A 24,972-nucleotide genomic window follows, 5' to 3' on the forward strand; every position below is an offset into this window, starting at 1 on the left:
CCAACCTCTTGCTCTTCCAGCAGGGAGAGCTGCCTGACTGCAGGTCTCACATGGAAGGTCTTGAGCCTTCTTGGGTCAGCACCTCCCTCTTAAAAAGCCATGGCCGCAACAGAGCAGAGGTGTGGGGGGGCTGGGGGGGCGTCACCCCGGGCACAGTTTTGCAGATGCACAAGGCAGTTGTGAGCTGTTGTGTCCTTTTCAGCCCCCTTCCAGCTGGAGGGCGCTTGAGAAGGACACAAACAGCTCACTGAGCCCTGCCAGCCCAATGCCTTTCTTTCGAGTCTCACCAAGTGCTGCTGGCCTCACAGGGTGCCATGCATGCACCCCTCAAAGCCAGCTGGCCAGAGGGTAGGGATCGGTCCAACGGTGTGCCCCCATCCCCAAGGTGTGCCCCGCCCCCATGGCGCACTGTGAGTGCCCTGGCACACACTTCCCTGCCCAGTGGGGAACGCTCTGCCACTGCAACAGGAAGATAATTTGGGGGAGGGCACAGTAGAAGCAAAGTATAGTTCTGGGTGGGTGAGCTGAGCCCAGGGGCGGGTCTGCTATGAAACTAATGAAGCTTAAGCTTCAGGCCCCCTAATCCTGGAGGGCTCCAGAAGAGACTTTAGTCCACATTGTCTAAGAGAACCAATTTGAGTGGCACAACTCAAATCTTTCTATATGATGCATCATGCATGAATGTAACAGTCCTCTAATTTTCATCCCCTGCCCCATAACTTGAAAACTATAAGGCATAGGCAAGAAAACTATAAGGCATAAGGATTTTTTATTCACACTTTGACATGTGAGATAATACAGTAATTTTATTCAAAATTTGAGATGCAATAGTTGTTTTTTAAAAGAACAACCCATTGTAGAAGAGAACAGTGGTTACTCAGACCTTGTTTCTGGTTGCAAAGGGACCTCCATTATAGCACAAGCTTCAGGACCCCTGAAATGTAGGTCTGCCACTGGCTGTGTCACACACCTCTGAAGAAAAATAGCAGTATATCTTAATGCCAGGGGTCCAGCAACTGGAGCAGGGGGCAAGTGAGGGGAAATCTTCTTTGGGGGGGCATGTGCTCCCTTGCCTCTCTTCTGGCACTGCCCATACTAAAAGGCCCACTCCCTCCAGGCCCTACTTCCTGCATGGTGACAGCTGTCATCAAAATGGGGAACTCCTTGAGAAGACACCCTTTTTCCTGCTTATTACTTGCCAGGTGTGGTTTGCACAAAAAGAATATGATAATGATGATGAAGGTGGTGAGGATGATGGTAAGTTCATCAATATGGTGCATACAAGACTTGACAGAATAACATTCCTCCTTCAGGAGGAGGGGAGGGTATTAACTGGATGGATGGATGAATATAAGTCAGATTTTGAAATCTAAACTTCAGCAGATTTTGAAATCTAAACTTTAACATTTTCTATCAAAGGAGACGCAAGGGTAATGAGACAAACAAATGCAGTTACATGTACTTAAGTATTGTTTCAGTTGTGGTAAGGACACAGAGGGTCTCTCAAGACCACAAGGGCCATCGAGTCCAACCCCCTGCCAAGCAGGAAACACCATCAGAGCACTCCTGACATATGGTTGTCAAGCCTCTGCTTAAAGACCTCCAAAGAAGGAGACTCCACCACACTCCTTGGCAGCAAATTCCACTGTCAAACAGCTCTTACTGTCAGGAAGTTCTTCCTAATGTTTAGGTGGAATCTTCTTTCTTGTAGTTTGGATCCATTGCTCCGTGTCCGCTTCTCTGGAGCAGCAGAAAACAACCTTTCTCCCTCCTCTATGTGACATCCTTTTATATACTTGAACATGGCTATCATATCACCCCTTAACCTCCTCTTCTCCAGGCTAAACATGCCCAGCTCCCTTAGCCGTTCCTCATAAGGCATTGTTTCCAGGCCTTTGACCATTTTGGTTGCCCTCCTCTGGACACATTCCAGTTTGTCAGTGTCCTTCTTGAACTGTGGCGCCCAGAACTGGACACAGTACTCCAGGTGAGGTCTGACCAGAGCAGAATACAGTGGCACTATTACTTCCCTTGATCTAGATGCTATACTCCTATTGATGCAGCCCAGAATTGCATTGGCTTTTTTAGCCGCCGCGTCACACTGTTGGCTCATGTCAAGTTTGTGGTCAACCAAGACTCCTAGATCCTTTTCACATGTACTGCTCTCAAGCCAGGTGTCACCCATCTTGTATTTGTGCCTCTCATTTTTTTTGCCCAAGTGCAATACTTTACATTTCTCCCTGTTAAAATTCATCTTGTTTGTTTTGGTCCAGTTCTCCAATCTGTCAAGGTCGTTTTGAAGTGTGATCCTGTCCTCTGGGGTGTTAGCCACCCCTCCCAGTTTGGTGTCATCTGCAAATTTGATCAGGATGCCCTTGAGTCCATCATCCAAGTCGTTGATAAAGATGTTGAATAAGACCGGGCCCAAGACAGAACCCTGTGGCACCCCACTAGTCACTCTTCTCCATGATGAAGAGAAACCATTGATGAGCACCCTTTGGGTTCGGTCAGTCAGCCAGTTACAAATCCACTGAGTGGTAGCAAAGTCAAGACCGCATTTTACCAGCTTCTTTACAAGAATATCATGGGGCACCTTGTCTAATCCTTGCTGAAATCAAGGTAGGCTACATCCACTGCGTTCCCTTCATCTACCAGGCTTGTAATTCTGTCAAAAAATGAGATCAGGTTAGTCTGACATGACTTATTTTTCAGAAATCCATGCTGACTATTGGTGATCACAGCATTCCTTTCTAGGTGCTCACAGACTGTTTGCTTAATGATCTGCTCCAGAATCTTCCCTGGTATTGATGTCAGACTGACTGGGTGGTAATTATTTGGGTCCTCTCTTTCCCCCTTTTTGAAAATAGGGACAACATTTGCCCTGCTCCAGTCTGCCGGGACTTCGCCTGTTCTCCAGGAATTCTCAAAGATGACTGCCAGTGGTTCTGAGATCACATCTGCCAGTTCTTTTAATACTCTTGGATGCAGTTCATCTGGCCCTGGAGACTTGAATACATCTAAACTAGCCAAGTATTCATGTACTATCTCCTTAGTTATTCTGGGCTGTGTTTCCTCTGCTGAATCATTTGCTCCAAATTCTTCAGGTCGGGCATTGTTTTCTTTATCGGAGAAGACTGAGGCAAAGAAGGCATTGAGGAGTTCAGCCCTTTCTGTGTCCCCTGTTTGCATTTCACCATCTTCTCCTCTGAGTGACCCCACTGTTTCTTTGTTCTTCCTTTTGCTACGAACATACCCATAAAAGCCTTTTTTGTTGCTTTTAACCTCTCTAGCAAGCCTGAGTTCATTCTGTGCTTTAGCTTTTCTGACTTTGTGTCTACACGTGCTGGCTATTTGTTTGAATTCCTCTTTGGTGGTTTCCCCCCTTTTCCATTTTTTGTACACATCCTTTTTTAATCTTAACTCAGTTAAAAGTTCTTTAGATAGCCGCCTTGGCTTCTTTAGGCACCTTCCATGTTTCCGCCTCATTGGTATTGCCTGAAGTTGTGCTTTTACTATCTCCCTCTTAACAAACTCCCAGCCATCATGAATTGTGTGCATGTGCATAAATTAGCTCTGTTGCCATAAGGACTCAGATGGCAACCATCTCTCCCCGCCCCCATATTCCCCTCCTACCATGGCCATAACTAGGGGATGGTGAGGTGGGCCCCCAACAGGGGCACAGGCAATGGGGTGGGCAAAATCAGCTAAAATTATGTCTATAAATATCAATTATTGCCTCATAAGAAATGGTTTTAAATAGAGGGTGAATTGAATAGTTGAAAGGGAGGGAGGTTGGAGGAGAGGTGGAAGGAAGAGCTAACTTGTCAGTGGCTGGGGGGCGCAATCTGGATGGTTCTGCCAGGGGCGCAAGATCACCCGGCTACGGCTCTGCCTCCTACCTCCGAAACAGGAGCTTCCAAAGGGAAGAGCTATTTAGGGCAAGTTGACTAGCACTGACCAGCAACACAGTTGTGGGAATCAGCAGGAGTAGTGGTGAAATGCCTGTGCATGTACCTGTCTACTGTGGCCCAATGTGTCCACTTCATTTTTTACTTTTATTTTGCAGGGAAGGCCGTCCTTGGAGAACATGCCCTCAGTGAGAGAGGTGCTCCCTTGCCACTCTCCCTTTGGGCCATATCTTCTGCCTTGTCCAAAAGGAAAAGGCAAGGCAGGTGAAGGTTGCTCTTCTCACTGCTGAGCAGCAAGTGGAGGGGCATAGCCCCAGGGCTTTGGGGTCAGCGCAGTGGGTCCCTTGCTTGGATGGGGGGGCCTAACCAGGTGCCCAACAATGTCAACCCCTGGTGCCAGCTCTGATGCCAATCCTAAGCTATTGTGAGACTGCCAGCTCACCGGTATACCCTCAGCTTTGCTGGCTTCTTCATTCAGCCTGTCCGCTCAGTGGCTAATTTGGCTACGGAGCCTCCTCCCCTGGACCACCAGTCCTAACAGGCTCTATGAAAGCATCACCATCTTTCTGTAGCCCAGGTGTGAGGAACCTTTGGTCCTCCCAGATGTTGCTGAACTACAACTCCCATCAGCTCCAGCAAGCATGGGAGTTGCAGTTCAGCAACATCTGGAGGGCCAAAACTACCTCACACCTGGCATAGCCAATGCCTCCGCAGTAGCAAATGCTGGTTATGAATCTACATTTGGGAAGTAATCCCTTGTGACCAAGCAGGAGGAAGCTTGCTAGGACCAAGGAAAGACCCTGCAGCACTGATATGTGCATAGGTCTCCAGCCTCGAGATTCACAATGCATGGATGGCAAAGTCCACCTGCCCCATGGATATCTCTTGTTCCCAAAGGTGCAAGGTACATCTTCAGCTTGTCTACGTGATCGGATGCTTTAGCTCAGAAACTGGAAGGAAATATGCTTTCCTTTGGGCCACATCAGTTAAGCTGATCTTCTCTGGGCAGCCCAGGAGCTCTATGCACACTGCCATAGACAGGCTTGCGACCCATGAAGGTCACTTCAGTGCTGCTAACACAGAAAATACAATGTAGGAGGCAGCAGTTACGTGCTACCAGTCTCGGCAGCCACAGCAGGCACGGTGATTCTCCTCTTCACCCCAGGAGACTCACTCCATTGTCTCTCAAGACAGATGAATGCCAACAACAACAAGATTGGGTTTTTAATGGCTTTTGAATAAGTTTTCGGTGGTTAGTTTTTAAACAAGCCCAGAGCATTCTATTTGTCTTAATTGTTCTGTTGTAAATTGGTTTAAAAATAGGTTTTATGCCACCTTGGAAATTTAGTGTTTAAAGGCAGGATAAAACCATATTGAACAACTGGATGAATGTCTGCTGCTGGCCCCTTCCATTCTCTCACCTCAAGCTGTGTGCTGGCTTGATATGCTTGCAATTGCTTTTTGTGTGGCAGGTGCTTCTCAGGTGGCTTATTCTGTCATCCTTGACACGCTTGCAGAAAGCTCCATTCAACTCAATGAGAGTTACTTATGAGTAAGCATGCACAAGATTATGCTCTTATAGTCTGATTGGGAACAAGCGGCTGCAAGGGTTATTCCTAGCAGCAGCCTGCATCTCAGTAATAGGAATAACGGTCTGGGCATATGGGGGCAGTTTCAGCCTGCACTTGAAGGTGCCAGATGGTTGCAAAAAGCCTTTTGGGAGGCGTGCAGGGTTGCTATTTCAAATTCCAACCCAAAAGCACTCTCTTGAATCACGTAGAGATGAACTGCACCCCCTCCCCAAAAACCCACCCAGAGGGGGGGATGGGTGTAGCCAGGGGGCAGCGGCCCCCCCTAAGTCAAGTGAGTAAATAAAAATACCTAACTGACCAATCCTGCCACAGATAGGTTGGTTCTGTCCCCCTAACATAAAGCCCCCCCCCATAAATCCTTGGTATTCCCATGGAGAGAACCCTGTTATATTGTGGGAATATCAGTTATGAACAGATAGGAATTTGGCCAAGTATGTACTCTTACTGAACCGTATAGTTATTTTGACACAAATTTGGGGCTGTTCCCTTCACTGAACTGTAAAGATGTTTGGGCAAGACTCCTCAAGGGCAAATTAAATTGGTTTAATTTAGGGCTCATCCACCTTTTTGCTTGACCCATCTTTTGATCACATTGTGCACCGATTAATTCCCCTGGACCTGAGACTTTTTCTTGCTGCTCCATTGCTGGGCCTTGTGAAAATCTGAGCGCACCTGCTGAACTGAAGCTCTGTTTAGTGAAATATCTCTTCGGATTTCCCACGCACCTGATAAGATCCAATTCAGCAGGTAAGATTGGATTTTTGCAAGGCACAACTACGAAACACAATAAGACCTGGGGAAATTTGATGGCACACAATGTGATCAAAAGACAGTTCAAGTGAAACTCTTGGCGAACCCTTGGTGTCTCCCTCATTGGTGCTGGTTAGCTGTTATGAGTTACACCCAGGCAGAGATCCATTTTCAACCCCTTTTCTACCAAGCACTTGGGGAATTATCACGGACCCTAATTTAAAAGGGCACACACACATTTTTTTAAACAAAGCTACAATCAGTGATGGGAGGTTGCAGCTGCCCACCAACAATCAGTTGTTCTGGGCATCAGACTGAGCACCTGGTGACAGTCTCCCTGTTACTGTGAGATGCATAGTATTTCTGCTTATAGTAATCACCACACATAAGGAGACCAAATGTGAAGAAGTATAGGGTGGCTTTATACTGCTATAGATTTGTGCAGGATGGGGGGGCTAAATGATAGGATTTTAATTATTTGAAGTGAAGTGTAGGTGGGTTCCCATGAGGCAAGACACAGTCAACTACAATAACCTTTATTGAACTACATAACTGGGAAAAAGGGGCAAAGCAACTGCTTATATACATTTCTGAAAGCCTGGGCCACGCCCACTACAAGAAAGAAGATTCCACCTAAACATTAGGAAGAACTTCCTGACAGTAAGAGCTGTTCGACAGTGGAATTTGCTGCCAAGGAGTGTGGTGGAGTCTCCTTCTTTGGAGGTCTTTAAGCAGAGGCTTGACAACCATATGTCAGGAGTGCTCTGATGGTGTTTCCTGCTTGGCAGGGGGTTGGACTCGATGGCCCTTGGGGTCTCTTCAAGCTCTATGATTCTGATTCTAAACATCAGGAAAAACTTTCTGACAGTAAGAGCTGTTCGACCGTGGAATGGACTCCCTCGGGAGGTGATGGACTCTCCTTCCTTGGAGGTTTTTAAGCAGAGGCTGGATGGCCATCTGTCATGGATGCTTTAGTTGAGATTTCTGCATTGCAGGGGTTTGGACTAGATGACCCTGGGGTCCCTTCCAACTCTACAATTCTATCAGCAAGCCAGGCATTCCCCGTCTTATATTCGTGCAGCTGGTTGTAGACAAAGCTTCTGAAATATGAGAGGTCCTTAAAAACAATGAATGGGTGGCACATCATCCACTTGGACATCTGATTGGTGCACCTCCAGGAGAAGGAAGAGAGCAGTGGAGGGAAAGAAGGCTATTGGCCTGACAACATGCCTCTCCCCACCTCCCCTGGGTGTCAGGCTCAAGACCAAGTCTGATTGTGATTCCGGCTTGTGTTACTTTTTTTAAAAAAAGGTTCACAATACTTTTCCATGTACAAAATGCTTCATAGTTGCTTTATGCTCATTGCTTCTGTAATGGATGTTCATAAAACACAAGTTGTGCGGTCGTCTTTATCACTGTGACAAAGCTTTTTCGACTTACTTAGCTTGACATTTGTTCTGCCCTCCTGGGTTCTATTTAGAAGCTGTAGGCACCTAGACCAGATAGTAGAGGAGAATGCCCACCAGCAGGAGAGATAGCATGGCTATAGAAGAAGCAGCTACAACTATAGCTGTGCAGGATTCTGAAAGTGAGAAGAAATGTAAGAGAAGAGGAAAGCAGGGAGGCAGGCAATGTCCCTAAACATCAGCAAAGGTAACAGGCAAACTAAATCAGCAGTGGGGGCCTGTGGCCCTGCAGATGTTGCTGAAATGCATCTCCCATCAACCCCAGCCAGCATGACCAAGAGAGAAGGTTGATGGGAGTTGTAGTCCAACAACATCTGGAGGGCCAAAGGTTCCCCACCTCTGATCTAGATCCAAGGGAAAGAAAAAACACAAACATTCATCATATTGCCCAACTTAGGTCAAGGTTCTCCGGAACATTAATGAGAAAATTGAATACTTCAGTTTCAATGTGTTCAACAAACTTGGGGTCACAGTTCTCAAACAGTAAATTCAATGTCACTTTATGTCCCACAAAATTAGCTCTGAACATGCAGTGAATTTAGAGAACATTATTGCTTAATGGGCATATCTGATTATATGTCAGCATCAACTTTTAGTACCTGAAAAGTTATATTGTACTTTGGAAGTTGCCTTGCAAAAATCTGCTCTTTAAAACTGAAGCACAACAAAGGGCAATTCAGATTTCCCCCAGATTGCCATTTACTCTGATTTAGCTTTAAAGAGTGGGTTTTCACAGGGAACACTAATACAAATTTTATTATTTATACCCCGCCTATCTGGGCGGCTTACAGAATATATAAAACATAATAAAGCATCAAACATTAAAAACTTCCTGATACAGGGCTGCCTTCAGATGTCTTCTAAAAATTATGTAGTTCTTAATTTCCTAGGCATCTGAAGGGAGGGCGTTCCACAGGGCAGGTGCCACCACCGGGAAGCCCCTCTGCCTGGTTCCCTGTAACTTCACTTCTCACAGTGAGGGAACTGCCAGAAGGCCCTCGGAGGAGAGGAAAGCTCTGGAGCAAAACACACACACACAAAGAGTGCTTGGACATGGAGCTGTGCCTTGGAAAGTGTGGAGGGCAGGTAAGGGTGGGTAAGATGCTGGAAAGTGGCTGCCAGTCTGAATAGTAATTACAGAGCATGCTGGACATATAAGGCACTTTGGACACATGAGTGAAACCTTACGCTACAACTCTTTACCTGAACTGTGCCTACTCACTTGCCCTTGTCACTCAGAGAAGGGAGAAGACAGTAGATGAGCAGCCTCCCTCAACCTGGCACTCTCCAGCTATTTTGGACTACAGTTCCCATCAGCCTCAACTGGGGGGGGGGCTGATGTAGTCCAAAACACTTGCAAAGCTGGAGAAGGCTGGTTGGTTAGGAAGGAATCTGTTCTCTCATCAATGTATTTGTATTTGTTTGTGCGTTTAAATTATCTGTGGCAGCTATGCACTTATGCTACTTGAGGACAATGGTTCTTATACATTATGGTGAGACTGAAGCTGCACAATCCCAACGTGGAGAAACTTATTTAAATGTTGCAAGCCCTAAGCTGAAGCATGGATTCATATAAAACAGTGGCTGGTTGGTTTGTTAAAAAGGTGACTCAGAGCACGTTATGCCTACAAACTCACCAGCAGTCCTGAGTGCCACCTTGTGGGATGCAGCAGTGAAGGGCTTTTTGTGGGGGCTGAAATCCAGCATCACGTGACAGGTAGCCGCCTTCCCATGGTCCCACGGTCCCAGGGTGATGGGGTGGGTGACTGTAACGTTGGCACGCTCAGGCCTGGTATAGTTCCAGAGTTTCTGCGAATGTAGCCTCTCTGCCCCTTTGAAGAAGGTCACTGTGAGCTTGCTGAGGGGGGCCACTCTTACAATGTGGCATTTCAGGTTATAGTGCCAGCTTTGGCCTGTGGAAGACTTCTGGAGCTCCATGATCACCTGCTCTGGAGGGTCTGAAATGACACATAAAACAAGGGAAACATTAAGATTGCCAGGCAGCCCACTGGGCTTCCATGTTCCTCTCCTCTGTCCACTGCGCTGCCAAGATCTGAATGCGTCAAATGCCTCTTGGCAGTGCCACCCTTGATTCACACTGAACTTGCTAGTGTTGACTACACCATCCTCATCAGACCCATGGGGGACAATGTGCATGTGCTGAAGATCATCTATGCTTTTTATTTTTTAAAGGATCTCTCGCCTGATGGTTTGCAGGTTTGTGATGGCCAATGGTTTTTAGCAAACAAATTTGAATCACTGTACAAATTGACCTAATCCGCACCTCCCAGAATATGCTTTGTGCAGATTGCCACCTTCCAAATGTGCTGGTGCAATTCTTAGTTCAAAAACATTACCAAAATAAATGTTAAAACTAGTATTGTAGGGCAGAAAATACATTTAGAATTGCCATTTTGGGGGAGAAAAATGTGTTTAAAACCTGTATTTAAATGCTAATTTTCATACTGATTGTTTTGTTTAAAATTATCGATTAATATGAAAATGGGACAGAACAGGTTTGTGAGTAGGCGTGTACAAAACTGACATGGGACAGAAATAGACTGATTTGTCCATTTTATTATAAATATTTACCAACAGCAGGCGTGTGGCCCAAGGAGAGCACTGCCTAATCTTCCAAGGGCCACATGGTGGGGGTGAGCCAGAGGCAAGAGTGAGCTGAGCAACGACTGTGACTCTTACCCTTGCAGAAATGCAACCCTGGTTAAGTGCCAGGACCTCTGGGATCTTGCTACCGCTCGGAAGGGATTGCGATGGCCTCTGTAACAATATCTATATCAAGTCACATGTATGAGAGTGTAGAGGGACACTTTAAAAAATAAATAAATGGGTGGCCCCCATCCCCCCCCCCCGTGAAGCTCCTGACTGGGTGGAGAGAGGGGGAGAAAAGGTACTCTCAGGCTCACCCACACTTCTGCTTGTTCTGTTCCTAGAGAGCATGGATCTCTAGGAGACATGTCACTTTCTCCACACCCTTCCTAAGGAAAATTTGCTCTTCAGCTCTAAATCAGAGCAAACATCAATCCAGAGAAAACCCAAATTGCCATTTGCTCCAACTGAATGTGAAAGAACAGTTTTCTCCAGGGAAAAGCAGCAGGACAAGAGGAAGTGTGGATTAGTCCTCAGATACAACATTGAGAAGAGGCTACGTAGGTTGGAGAGGCCCAGTAAGCCTCAAAAAAACCTGTCCTTGCACAGACTTCTGCTTGTCCCACATCTAGAAAGTACGGGCCCAAAAGGTTTTCCTCTTGCCCCGTTCCATTCCCAGGGATAACCCACGCTTTAGCGATAAATTGGAACAAATGGAAATCTGGGAAAAACCTGAATCGCCGTTTGCTCCAATTGAGCACTAAAGAGTGGTTTCCCTGGGGAAAAGCAGCAGGACAAGAGGAAAGTGTGGATAAGCCCTTAACTCCTCAAAACCAGACATTTGTGCTGCCATAGCCACCATGCCCCAAACTTTCCCTGGTACAGCCACTTACATGCCACTCTACTTTGATTATTTGATGCCTTTTCCAAGAAGGGCCCTTCCGGCCTCAGGTCCAGAGCTGCGCGGCAGGTGACTTCCTCTCCGTGGTCATTCTGCTGAGCGGTGATGCTGTTGCTTGTCACCACAACATTGCCGGCTTCAGGATTCCTGTGGTCCTCAAAGGTCTCCACATACAGCCTCCTCTCCCCTTGATACAAGGTCACGGTGAGGTTCCGGATGGGGGCAACATTGAAAACTCGACAAGTCACATTATACTCCTTACCCACCTCCACTTCTGGCAGCGGATCCAACACTACGCGCTCCGGAGCTCCTGGAACAGAATAAAAAGTGACAACTCTTCATTTGTTTATCTATTTTAGAGGGGCAGAAGAACATAAGGGTGAAGGTTCTGCCTCTCTGTGTCTCCTCTGGAAAGAATTCTTCCTGCGTGCTCCCAGGACAGAGGGTGGTGTGCCCAGGCCTTAAGGATGAGGCCCATGAGGTCATGAGGCAGCCCCTCTCAGCCCACTTCCAGCTTCCTCCTTTGCAAAGTGTGTTGAACCAAAGGTGAACTGTTCCAGAAGCTTTGCTAACACCAACTTGGTAGTCAAGGTAACCCCACAATTAACTGGTGGTTGTTGTAGCAGTGAGCTGATTTATGCTTATATTCACTTGCTTTGATATAGGCTAAATGGCTTTGCTGGGATGCTATCCTCACCTGTGGGCTTGGGATACTGGGCTCTGAGCCCAGGAAGGGGAACTATCTGTCAGACTTGGGTATTTGCCACCTATGCCTTCATCTGGGCAGGTGAAGCAACGGGAAGCCTTAGGCAAAGTGACAAATGCTGCTTTGTGTATGAAGAATGTTATGCACCTTTGCTTGGCCACAGACAAGCCATCTCTCTGCTGTGGCGTCTGTCCCACATCTGCAAAGGCTTGGGAAGCTGGCAGGCTGATTTGCAGTAAGTCTATACCTTTCTTTACAAAGCTCTGGAACTGATCACTATGGCGCCTTGGACATCCTTCTCCGGTATACCTGCACCCCACCCCTCCCACCAGGCCTCTTTGGACGGACAGCAGAGCCAGAGCAGTCTGGGCATGCAGCCCCTCAGAATTCCAATAGAGGGCGAGAGCCTCTCTCTGATTGGCTACCAAGATAGCCAGCGAGAGGGGAGGGAGGGAGAATAAAAAGAGCATTTTCTGAGGGAGTGTTGAGCTAGAGACCTGGGCATAGCCAGGGTTTTGGTCAGTTAGTTAAGCATTTCTCTTGTTTTCCTTGATTTCCCATTGCCCTCCCTTGGCTAGGCCCATGCATAGAGATAAAGCTAGAGATAGAATTTTCAGGGACAGTTTTGGGAGGGAGAGTTGTTGAGTTGATTCTGCTCAATGTGTGTAACATCCACTCTGAGGAAATTATCTACAGCAAGAGAAAGGAGAGAGCCAGTGTGGTGTAGTGGTTAAGAGCGGTGGACTCTGAATCTGGGGAACTGGATTCGCTTCCCCGCTCCTCCACATGCAGCTGCTGGGTGACCTTGGGCCAGTCACACTTCTCTGAAGTCTCTCAGCCCCACTCACCTCACAGAGTGTTTGTTGTGGGGGAGGAAGGGAAAGGAGAATGTGAGCCGCTTTGAGACTCCTGAAGGGAGTGAAAGGCAGGATATCAAATCCAAACTCTTCTTCTTCTTCTTTTGGCTTAGCCTGGAAGACAGTGTGGAGTGTCTTGGGAGAGCATTCAGACAGGAGCTAACCGGAGGGCTAAGGCTGAGCCAGGAGAAGTAGAAGCCATGAGGACACCGTCTCCTTGGGTCTCCTTCCAGCGAGAAGGGGAGACTCCCAGCGCAGCAACCTGGCCAAAGAGCTGCTTCCGTCCAGACAAATGGAGAGGTTGAGAGAGACAGAGGCTGGCTGGCTGGCTGAGGGAAGTCCCTTCCCCGGCCAGCAGCAAGGGACAGGGGCTCTGCCAAGAGGTGTCTCCTGCCCCCGCCACCAGCGGAGAGGCTACTGTGGCCCCGGCACAAGAAGCGCCACTCAAGGGGGTCCACTGGACCTGTCCCTCCTGGAGTCCCATAGCCTGGGGAAAGGCTGCTCTGGCACCAAGGGGCTCAGGAGCTGGAAAGAGGTTGTCACCAATCCACTAAGTCTGCTGGGACCAGAACGAACTCTGGGGCCCTGTGCTTGCTGTCGTGAGAGGACCTCAGCAGAACGCAAGGCGAGCAAGAAGTCGCTGAAGAGGACTTGCTCTTGTTTTGATCTTTTGTGGGCTTTTGGCCCTGTGCTACCTGAGGAAAGGAGCACAAAGCTGGATCAAGGGCCTGCCAGTCTTGTCATGTTTATGCATGTTTCACCACCACCCCTCCACCCAGGGATCATGGGGCATTTAGGGATGCGCACAAGAGACAGAGCTCCTGTATGTACATTCTGTAAAATAATCAGCTGAATTATGCAAAACATCATCCTGACATGCACAAATAACGGGGAAATGGAAATTTGCTTTGTTTGCTTCCATCACAAATGTTATCACTTCAAGTCCCTGAAGCCAGACTTCCTTGATGGGTGCCAAAACCAGACTGGATGGGCTTTACAGGGGGAGGTTTTCCGACTGGTTGTCTTTCAATGTGGAATTCTTTCCTTCAACAAAGTCAGAATCCGTGCATCTCCTAAAAGCTATTTCTGTTTTAGGATTATCATCATCACCCCTGCAGATCTCAGGGGAGTTCACAACGTTGTTTTAGGGCTAAACTGGGCTGGCGGAGGTGGAGCTGGGAATGTCCCCTGCCTGAAACCCCGGAGAGCCACTGCCTGTCAGTGCAGACAATACTGAGCCAGGTGGGCCAATGGTCTGACTTGGCATGAGGCAGTTTCCTGTGTCCTGTGTCCATTTCATTTTATCCAAATGCTTTTGTGCACATTTAATATGTCTGCCAGGCATCTTGGGGAATCTGCTCTCAGTTACAGTTCTGGGCTGGATGGGCCGATGGTCTGACTCTGTATTTCTTATTTTCCTTGACAGGACTCATGACAGCTTACAGATAAGAACAAGAACCATTAAAAAGTCCATTATTAAAATACAGCTGAATATTGGTAGAATTAAAACGATATAACTATATGAAATCTGTTTAAAACATACCAATAGTTACCATAAAAGCAGCACAGCACCAGCCCTTTCAATAAAAGCAGTCAGTTCTCAAAGGGCTGCTGGAAAAAGAAAGACTTCTCTGCCAGTGGGGTGCACATTCAACCACTTTCTAGTCTGGACTCCTGCTGAATTTGAATCTGTGGCTCTAAGCAGAGGAAACCCCTCCCTGTGTTCCACTGAGTAAGCTCCACTTCCCTTCAAGGTGAGCTGAATGATTATTCCAAGGCAGTCTAAAATATGACTTACGGTAAACGGTGATGGCTGCTTCCTGAAATGTATTACTTTGACATGTAGCATAACACTGTGGTTTTGGTTCCCAGCTGCTGACGTTGGTGAGGCTGAAGGCTCTCCAAGTAGGTCCGTCCCCTGCTGGAGCATTGTTTAAGCTGGTCTCCAGGGCAATGTTCTTGCAACTGGCACTGCAGTTTAATACAATGGAGCCTCCAAATTCCACCACAGGCTTTATGGGCCAAATCCTCAGAAACTCCTGCTCCTGCTGAGCCCCTGAAAACACAACAGATACAACTTGTATGAAAATGCAATAATATAGCGGGGAGGGTATATAAATGTTGAGGAAGTGTTTGGGGGAAGCAGGGGCACTGAGTAGGGGGGAGTGGGGGGCCAGGCCCCCATATTTCTGATTAAAGGGCCAGGACACCCCAAGTTCTTTGCAGCCGTACATGCATGCCATGGGGCATGCTTACATCACATGCGCAAACCGCAGAACATCAGCACGCCCCAGAGCATGTGTGAATGATGTCAGCATGCTGCGGCGGGTGCTGACATCTTGAATACCTGCCACAGGGAATGTGCGTACGGTGTGCTGACGTTGCGTGGCCCTGGGCCTCCTTAATTGTGGGGGCAAGGCGGTGCACATGGGAGGAAGTAAGGGCTTGTCCACAGTTCCTCTTGCTCCACTGCTTTCCCCTGGGGAAAACCACTCTTTAGCACTCAGTCAGAGCAAATGGCAACTCAAGTTTTCTCCAGATTGACGTTTGTTCCAATTTAGTGCGAAAGGACAGGTTTTCCCTGGGAAAGGAGAGGGCAAAGGGGAAACTGCTCAGACTCGTGCCTGGAAAGCACGGGTCAAGCAGAAAACTGTAACCCATAAGAGAGGAACAGACAAAAGACAGAAAAAGGTATGCCAGGGATGGGCGAACTTGGGGAGAGTGTAGCAGGCCAGGAGATCACTAGAGGCCCAACTGTCCTTTGTGGCTAGGAGTGCCTTTTACCAGCTGTCTGGTTCGCCAAGGACAGCCATTCCTAGACAGGGAAAGTCTGTTCACTATAGTACATGTTTGTAACCTTGAGGCTAGATTGCTGACATGTACTCTATGTGGGGTTGCCCTGGATCTAGTTCAGAAGCTCCAGCTGGTGCTGAATAGGCCAGAAGGCTGTTGGGAGCTTCTGGTTGAGAACATGGGACACCATTGTTGAAACTGCTGCCACTGGCTGCCTATCTGATACCAAGCCATGTTCAAGGTTCTTGTATTGATTACAAAGCCCTGAACGACCTCAGGACCATCTGCAGGAGTGTCTCTAGTCATTCCCTGCGCTGGTGAGGCTCATATGACAACAATGAGAAACCAAGCCTTTAATCTTATCCACCCACTCCTGTGGAACTCTGTACCAGACACGGGGGGGGGGGGGAATCCTCAGCAGCCATGTGCACACGCTGCACATGCTGATTTTAATTGTGCAGCCTGCTGGCGTGCTCACACCACTCTCACACACCCTGTGGCATGTGCATGATGTGCTGACATCACTCGTGCATGGCATGTGCCACCAGCCCCTTAAATTGTGGTGGCAAGGTGGCATCCTTGTTGCCAATAGAGATTCAGCGGGTGCCTTCTGTGCCAACTTTTAAGCAGCTGTTGAAAACCTTTCTGTTCCACCAGGCAATTAAGAGTATGTCTCCCACTATAGTCTATTAATGTTTGTTTTTAATAGCTTTTTGCTTCCAACTTATTGTTAACTGCTTTTCACGTTTAATTTGTTTTTAACTTTTTGTGATTTTATTGCCTGGTTTTATGTTTTTATATTGTTCATAGATTAATTGAATTGTATAGTTGGAAGGGACCCCAAGGTCCAGCCCCCTGATATGTAAACCACTGTGGTATATTTTTATGATGCACTGCTATATAAATATATTTATAAATAAATTACAATAAGTATCAAGGTCCCAAACCATATAGAACCTAAAAATTAACAGCAGCACTTTAAATACTTCCAGATGGTCACTAAATCAAGTGTATACAGAGGTACCTTGGTTTACGAATTTAATTTGTTCCGGTAGTCCATTCTTAAACTGAATTGTTCTTAAACCAAGGCACACTTTTCCTACTGAGGCCTCCTGCCGCCGGTGCCTTTCCACTGTTTGCCTTCTGTTTGGCTTCTGAGGCAAAGTTCGCTAGCCAGAACACCTACTCCCAGTTTTGTGGAGTTCATTAACAGGACTGTTCGTAGGCTGAGGTACCACTGTACTGGAAATTAGGTTTGTGCAATTAATATGGAATACACACACACACAAGCAGTTTGTGTTCCTATACAGTCTTCAGAGTTCACACGATGTTCCCCTCAGACAACACCATCTCGATGCCTTTTTCTTGTAAGTGCATGTTCATCAGATACAGGTCTTTTCTATAAATCAGGGGAAATTGTCACGTGCCAAAGACACCTGAGAGCAGAAGCAGCCAAGCAGGCTGGGAAGGGCTGGGATGGCACAGTCATTTGGGCCTCCTAAAGTTATTCAGGCCTAACTGCTAACTGGGGAGCCTCTGGCAGGGGACGTGGCAGCCATTTTCTCTCTCTGCTCTCTGTAAGATTTCAGTCAGAGTCCGTCCGCCTCAGTTGTGAGCAGAGTCAGTATGGAATCTCAGTCAAACTGTTTGGAAGCATGTTGTTTATGAAGAAGTTTATTTTAACTCAGTAAAGCTCTTATTCTTTCACTTAAAAACTCTGCATTATTAATTTACACTGCACATCAGAAATGAGGCTCCAGACCAAAGAGAGTCATAGACAATTTGTTTTGGTGTTTTGGGTGAATCAATTTTCACTTTCTGCTACTCCCCTTTCAGTGCCCACTGCTTTCACATTGCTTTCGTTTTCAGCCATGCCCATAAATATTTCTGGTGTGCTCCTGAATGGAGCATGGCCTTGTAAGTTTTCTCCCTTTTGACGCCTCAGATTTGCACAAAACCAGCTATTTGCACAAATTACTGTATTTTTCCATGTATATATTTTTTCAAGTTTAAAATTGGGGGTTGTCTTATACACAGATAGTGCATATGGGGGATTTCTTTATCTGGAGTCCCCCAAAATAGGGGTCATGTTATACACGGGGGGGGGGGTGTTATACACAGAAAAATATGGTACATGAAAAATGGTGTGCCAGAAATGGCCTGACTGTACACTTTTGTGTATTTGCTGGGTGGAGTTTTTTGTGTGTGTTTTTAACCCACCATGGTGCCCATGCAGCCATCTGTGTGCCTGCCCCATCTGTATTTCATAGTATAGCAGAACCAACAAATTAGAAGGCAGGGACAAACACAAAAGGGAATGCCTACTGCTATGGATGGGAAAGACCTAAGCTGCTCCTCATACACTGTATGTGTGGCTGTGGACTGGGGGGGGGGTCAGCCTCTAAACGATGCCCCAAAGTGGACAGGCCCCTATAAACAACCCACAGGCATATCAGAATAAATGCTCATTGCAGTACAACTTGACTTCCCAGCAAATCAGAATGAATATCAATAACCGCTAAATAAGCTTTGTGCAAGCAAATCATTGCAAATGCTGAATAAATAGCTCCTCTGGAGGAGCCCTTTGAAATGGGATTGAGCTGAGTGTACAGTCCCAGTTTCGGAGCACCGACCTGGAAATGCCATGAGGGTCACAGCACACCACAGAAAGTCAATGCAGAGCTTCCAGGATCTCATTACTGTTAAGAAAGAGAGAAAAGCAGAGTTTTAGCTTCCAAAAGAATTCTCTCCAACCAACCTTTAAAAGGAATCCAAGGTTTTCCCCTTGGCTTACTTCTTCTGGTTTAGAAGCACTGCCCAATGACCCATTGATGAGTTTGTAAAGTTGTCATCAACACCAACCCAAATGCTTAGGAATGTACATGAAATAATGTCAAGAAATATAAATATATTTCTTGCAATTTTCAATTCTCAGCAATTTTCTCAGGGACATATGAAGCCGCTTTGGGTCCATTGTGTCCAGTACTATCAATTCTCTTTTCAAACATCCTCTCAGTGGAGATCTGTCAGGATCCCTGTCTAGGTTTTTTTACACTCCAAGTTGATTTCTTTTGCAGCAGTCTTGTAATGTTTAAAGTTTTGTTGCTGCTGCTTTCTGTTTCCCTTTAGATCAGTGGCGTAGCGTGGGTTGTCAGCACCCAAGGCAAGTAATTTGTGCCCCCTAACCCGTGGATTTGCGCCCCCTAACCCTAACCCCCAGATGTTGCGCCCGGTGCGGCCGGCCCCCCTGCACCCCCCACGCTACGCCACTGCTTTAGATTACTGCAGTTTAAACATGGTCCTTTGCCTCTCTGACGCCTATTTTCCCCTCTGCATTTTCATGGTGTGAAGCTACCCTGCATACCCTTTGAGTAGCAGAGCAGGGCATTAATTACTTACTTGCAATGCAAGCGTGGGCATCTTCAATCGTAGAAGTAAGTCCCACTAAGTTCAAAGGGACTTTCTCCTTTGTGTGATTGCAGCCATACTTATTATAACTTAATTCTTTCCTTTCATTTTGACTTCTTGCTGCCTTTAAATTGATTTTAATTTTTAATCAGTTTTGTAATCTTTTTCAATGAGGTAAGGGATATATACATAGCAGGTAAACAATTGAATTGACTTTGCTTTTCTATTAAGTAGCAACACAAATCCCATAATTTACTTCTTTTCCTTCACCATGTTACTCAAAGGTATACATGAGGTTATTCAATTTTATTCTCAACAACTGCCGTGTCAGGTTGGCCAGGCTGAAAGAATGATGGGCCAAACAAGACCACCCAAGCAGCTTCTGTCAAAGGCTGCAGTTTGGCTTCCATTATCCACCCCCACCTCTGGCTAGCTAGAAGAGGAAACCCCAGGCTTTGTGCACTTTTCCCAGTCCCCAAGAAGTGACACAGAGGGGGCTGGCTCACTTACCTGCCGTGACAAAAGTGGCTGGAAGAGTAAAGAGCACCCAAGCAAGACAAATGGCAGGCGGTGAGGCTGGTGTTCTCTCCTTGCTGTGAGACTGCAGGATGAGCTATATGAATACTGTATAAGGAGAGCAAGCAACATGCAGGAAAGATAAGAAGGCTTCTGCTGGTGGTGGGCTGAGGGCGCTGTATCCTTTCTGCTAGAGGAAGATAAGTCAGCAAAACTCAAGAGTGCCTAGAAAGAACATTCTGGAGGAGCAGGCTAGGCACAGCCTAGCCAAAGCAACTGCTTTTAGTAAGAGAAAGAGTTGGGGGAGGAGGTGAATCTATCAATTTTGCTTTATCTCAGTTTCTCATTTTCCCGGCCTTCTGTTCAGTTATCCACATTTTGCATTTGTGATGATGTTTTTAAAAAGGATTCCTTATTAACAATTGTGAGCATTTTAATGAAAATTTCTTGTAATATACACATTTTTGTATGCAAATTTGACTAATATTTTCACTTTCCTCTAGTGCTTTTCAACCAGTGCACCGTGGCACCCAGGGGCACCTTGAATGTTGGTCAGGGGTGCAGTGGGCAGCACTGGCCTCCATCCCTCCCTCCTTCCCTCCCTCCTCTGATGCCCTCTCATGTCTCTCACAAATCCAGAGATTTGTGTCTGTGTCTGTTTGTTGTAGCGGCCCTGGCCTTGGAGACAGTAAGCATGCGAGTGAGGCTTTCCGAGGAGAGGAGGCTGAGGGAACCCTCCACAAGGGAGGGTGTCCAAAAGAGGGGTGGGGGCTGACAGCTCAGCAGGCAAGGGACAGCAACATAACTGAGCCCCTGAGACTGGAGCATGTTTCCCTGCAGGGGAGCTGGAGGAAGAATGCAGTTGGTCAAGGGAACTGTTAACTCATAAAAGTTGAAAACCTCTGCATGCAATTTGCATACATTATTTGGCTAGAACTGCATCACAAGAGTCAGAGAAGTGTGAATTTTCTAAGGATAGCCATGTTTCAGTTTGCATCTTTTTCCAGAAAGTGTAAATTGGCTAGGTAAATCCAAACCAAATTACTTTTCTCCCCATCCCTAACAAGAGTTCAGCATGTGCTGAAGGCTGAAGTTCTGGTTGAACACAGTGGGATTTACTTCTGAATAAACAGGCATAGGATTGTCTTGCCCCTTCTCCCCTTGTATAGAATCACTGAATTGTAGAACTGGAAGGGGCCCCAATAGTCATTCATTCATTCATTCATTCATTGCATTTATTTCCCACCTTTCTTCCTCCAATGAGCTCAAGGTGGCGTACATGATTCTCACACTGCTCACTGAATGCCCACAATAACCCTGTGAGGTAGGTTAGGCTGAGAGGCAGTGACTGGGCTGAGGTCACACCAAATGAGCTTCATAGAATCATAGAATAGAATCATAGAATCATAGAGTTGGAAGAGACCACAAGGGCCATCGAGTCCAACCCCCTGCCAAGCAGGAAACACCATCAGAGCACTCCTGACATATGGTTGTCAAGCCTCTGCTTAAAGACCTCCAAAGAAGGAGACTCCACCACACTCCTTGGCAGCAAATTCCACTGTCAAACAGCTCTTACTGTCAGGAAGTTCTTCCTAATGTTTAGGTGGAATCTTCTTTCTTGTAGTTTGGATCCATTGCTCCGTGTCCGCTTCTCAGTACATAACACCCCTCCCCACCGAGATAAGGCGTTAGTTACAATCGTAATGGTTTCCTTATATACAGCACTACACGTAATGGTTCAATTAGGCACAAAAGCATATCGGTTACATTTCCCATACTTGGACCAACAGTGATACATGTCCAACAACATAGTCCTTTAAATAAGTTGGGCGCTTGGAAACTCTGCCAGACCGCCGGGGACTGGTAGCCAAGTCCAGGGGGCCACACAATTCTTGCTGAGGCTGTGGTGCGACCCTAGGTGGCGTTGAAACCAAATCCCCTGGATCCTGCTGTGGGTGGAGCCTCCGCAAGTGGAATGGTCTGAGTCTGTGGTAAATCTGGCAGACCCTCTGAAGCGGCTTGGTTTGGCTCCACGCTGGCAGTTTGCGAGGGAGTTGTAGGTGGAGCCTCGCCATCTGTGAGTGTCTCTTCTGGAGCCACAAGCGCAGTTGGGGGCACCACGGTAGTGTCCAAGTCCCCAACCCTGCGCCTAAGCTGGTCTATGTGCCAGCGCCACAAGCGTCCGTCTTTGAGTGCCACCTGGTACGAGCGAGGTCCAGTGACTCCCACTACTGTGGCTGGCACCCAAGGAATGTCCCCCACATAGTTCCGGGCAAAGACCTGGTTTCCTGGAACAAATGACCGTGGCGTGTTGGCACAGCCTGGGGATTCGGCCACGGCAAAGTCCGGGTGCAGCCGGTCGAGCGGTGACCTGAGGTGGCGGCCCATAAGCAGTTCAGCAGGACTCCGCCCTGTGGCCGCAGGAGGGGTGATGTGTTGCACGAACAAGCATTCGGCGACCCTCTCGTGCCAGTCTCCCCGGTCCAGGCGCGCCAGTGCCTCTTTTGCCGAGTGCACCATTCTCTCCGCTTGCCCGTTGCTGGATGGATGAAAGGGTGCTGTTAGGGCATGGCGGCAACGGAATGCCCCTCGGTGGGTGACGATCGTCTGGGCTTCAGCAGTGGCATCATCAACGGGCAGTTGTTGATAGGCTTGGGCAAGGTCCAGCTCACCGACCCGTCTGGCTTGACAGGCGTGACGATGGGGGTTTCCCACTTGGCGTGGTCAACCGGCTCCAAAACTCCTTGGGTGATCAGCTTGTCCAGTTGTTTGTCCACCTTAGCCTTGAGAGCAAAGGAAACCCGGCGTGGCATTAGCTTGATGGGGGCGACTTGTGGATCAAGGCTAAAGGAGATGGGCGTACCTGTATATTGCCCCAAAGTGCCGTCAAAAACCTCGGCAAAGTCTTTGACCAGACCCTCAGTCTCTGCGTTAAGGATGCAGTTGATGCCGGTGACTTTCAGGCCGAGGGCATCAAGCCAGTCTAGCCCTAGGAGGCTTGCCGCTGACCTTCGACCACCACCAACCGAAGCAGGCCAGAAAAATCCTTGAAGGCGATCCGGAACCAGCCAACGCCTACCACGGGAATGTCGTTTCCCTGGTAGTCTCTCAGGTGTACGTGGTGAGAGTTGAGTTGCCTTTTGGACACTCTGGGTACCAGTCTTTTGATGGTGCTCCAAGACACGATGGACAGGGCAGACCCGGTGTCGATCTCCATGTCACACGGAGCTCCTTCAATGAGCACTGCGACGTTCAGCTTGCGTCGCGTAGGCGAGTCGGTTTGGCCAATCGTGGTTCCAGACGGGCAGCGGCAGTTGGTGAGAGCGAAACAGCTTTCCTTGGCAGACTGGAGTGAAGACTTGGACTTGCGAGTCGGTGAAGGGGGGGGTGTCAGACGGAGCCGATCGGCAGACCTTAGCGATGTGGCCCCTTCTGGAACACTTCCTACAGACGGCGTCTCTGAATCGACACTTGGCACGGGAATGGTTGCCTCCGCAGCCGGCACATTCCGGTTGGCCCTTGGACTTCTGTTTGAACTTCCTGCGCTCCTGCTTTGTCTGGTGCACGTCATCGTCTTCACTGGAGGATGCCTCATCACTGCTGGCCTCTTCATGATGCACTGGAACTGGCTTCCTAGCAAGACGCGGGCTGCTAGACTTGCGGATCTCCTGGGCGGAGTGTTCAGCAGCTTCTGAGGCCACAGCCTCCTCAATGGCTTTCTGTAGTGTGAGGTCTGGCTTGGCGAGGAGACGCCGTTGCAGATGGATGTCTCGGACCCCGCAGACGATTCGATCCATCAGGGCATCATCTAAGTCTCGGAACTCGCAATGCATTGCAGCCTGTCGGAGGGCAGTGGTGTAGTTGTTGATTGACTCCCCCTCTGCCTGGTTCCAGTGGTAGAACGCATGGCGGGCAGCAATCTTGGACGGCTTTGGCGCGTAGTAGTTGCGGAGCTTCTCTTGGATCGTGTCCCACGGTGTTGCCTGGACTGCTTCAGGTGCAACCAATGCTCGGGCCGTCTCAAACACCTCAGGCCCACAGAGGCTGAGGAATAGGCCCCGCTTACGCTCCTGTGATGCTTGCGTCAGCTCGTTGGCTTGGAGGTAGCAGTCGAACCGAGCGAGGTAGGAGTCCCATGATTCAGAGGCTGGCGCAAACGGCGGTAGAGGCACAAGTGAAGCCATGATTCCAATGCCGGCGTGAAGGGTGATGGATGGAACACCGTGCTCTAGCCAGAACAGTCAGCTCTGAATTGGTTCTGTTCAGTGATTTCCCTCAGTGATTCAGCTCAGTGATTCAGCTCTGCTCAGAGGTGGCTGCATCTGGCTGTGCTCTGATGTCCATCGATCCCACCCTCGTCGCCAGTGTTAAGTTGTGGGCGAACATAGCAGACGACACAGCAATTTCTCCAGAGCGGCTCTTTATTTGTAAGCTGGACAGAACTGAACAGCAAACAGCTCAGCCGGCCTGCTTTTATAGGCAGCCAGCTATCAACATTGTAGCAACAACAACCCAGGGTTTCCCGCCTAAAATAACTGATGTGGACCTGAGTGAAAACTATCTACAGTATCCCCCTGCTGGCCCAGGGTGAGAACTTCAGTACATAACAAAAACAACCTTTCTCCCTCCTCTATGTGACATCCTTTTATATTTGAACATGGCTATCATATCACCCGTTAACCTCCTCTTCTCCAGGCTAAATGAGAATGGGGATTCGAATCGTGGAATCCTGGTCCCTTCCAGGTCCTAGGCCAACACTCTCACCCTTCCGCCGCACTGGCCAACCCCCTGCAATGTAGGGTAAGGTTACCAGATTTTTTTCAAAGAATCCGGGGATACTTTTTTTTTTTTGAAAAGAGAAAAAAAAATATTTTTAAAAAAGTTATTATTTTTTAAAAAAGAAGTAATATCTTCTCTTCTGTGGTCTCCTCTGTCGCGTGGCCTTCCTCTGGGCCCCAGCCTGATCTCTTGGAGTGCTAGCCGCCATGGAGTAGGCTCGGGTCGGGCCAGGACTTGGCCACGTGTCCTTGCCCTCCCAGTGCTCTACTACCTCTCCTCCTCAGTGGCGGCAGCAGCGTGGCAAGGTCGGGGCTCCCCTCTTTTTTCTCCTTCCTCTTTCTCTCTCTTCCTTCTCCTTCTCCTCTCCTCCTTCTCCCTGCATCAGCTCCAGGGTTTACTTGGCCCCAGAGTGCCGCTGGGCAGTCAGCTGGTGCTCTTGCTCCCAGCTCGATTTGGGTCGCAGGGGGGTCAGTGGTTCCCCCAGTTGACGCGCTGGGCGTCCCTAGTTCCCTCCCAGCAGTGGCGGCGGCAGCAGCAGTCTCAGCAGCCCAGAGCCAGCCTGGTAGTGCAGTTGGCTCTGGCTGGCCTCAGGAGCTGCTCACTGCCATAGCGCCCGCCATTTTGCCTCAAAGGAAATCCCCATATGATGTGTCTTGTGCCGTTGAACCAATCATGCAACATTCATTCCC

At 48.1% G+C, this 24,972-nt stretch overlaps 1 protein-coding gene across 1 annotated transcript; it reads right to left on the bottom strand.

Annotated features, from left to right (window-relative positions):
* Window positions 1-7,404: 7,404 nt before the first annotated feature.
* On the bottom strand, window positions 7,405-18,292 carry LOC128404610 (intercellular adhesion molecule 3-like). The gene is made up of 5 exons (XM_053370307.1): window positions 18,214-18,292; window positions 14,586-14,843; window positions 11,217-11,534; window positions 9,354-9,674; window positions 7,405-7,832 (listed from the first exon to the last, which is right to left on the bottom strand). The coding sequence occupies exons 1-5, from the start codon at window positions 18,275-18,277 to the stop codon at window positions 7,744-7,746; spliced, it is 1,050 nt and encodes a 349-aa protein (XP_053226282.1). The 5' UTR covers window positions 18,278-18,292; the 3' UTR covers window positions 7,405-7,743.
* Between the last annotated feature and the right edge of the window lie 6,680 nt (window positions 18,293-24,972).

This window comes from Podarcis raffonei, chromosome 17, assembly GCF_027172205.1.
Source record: "Podarcis raffonei isolate rPodRaf1 chromosome 17, rPodRaf1.pri, whole genome shotgun sequence".
Taxonomy (NCBI): domain Eukaryota; kingdom Metazoa; phylum Chordata; class Lepidosauria; order Squamata; family Lacertidae; genus Podarcis; species Podarcis raffonei.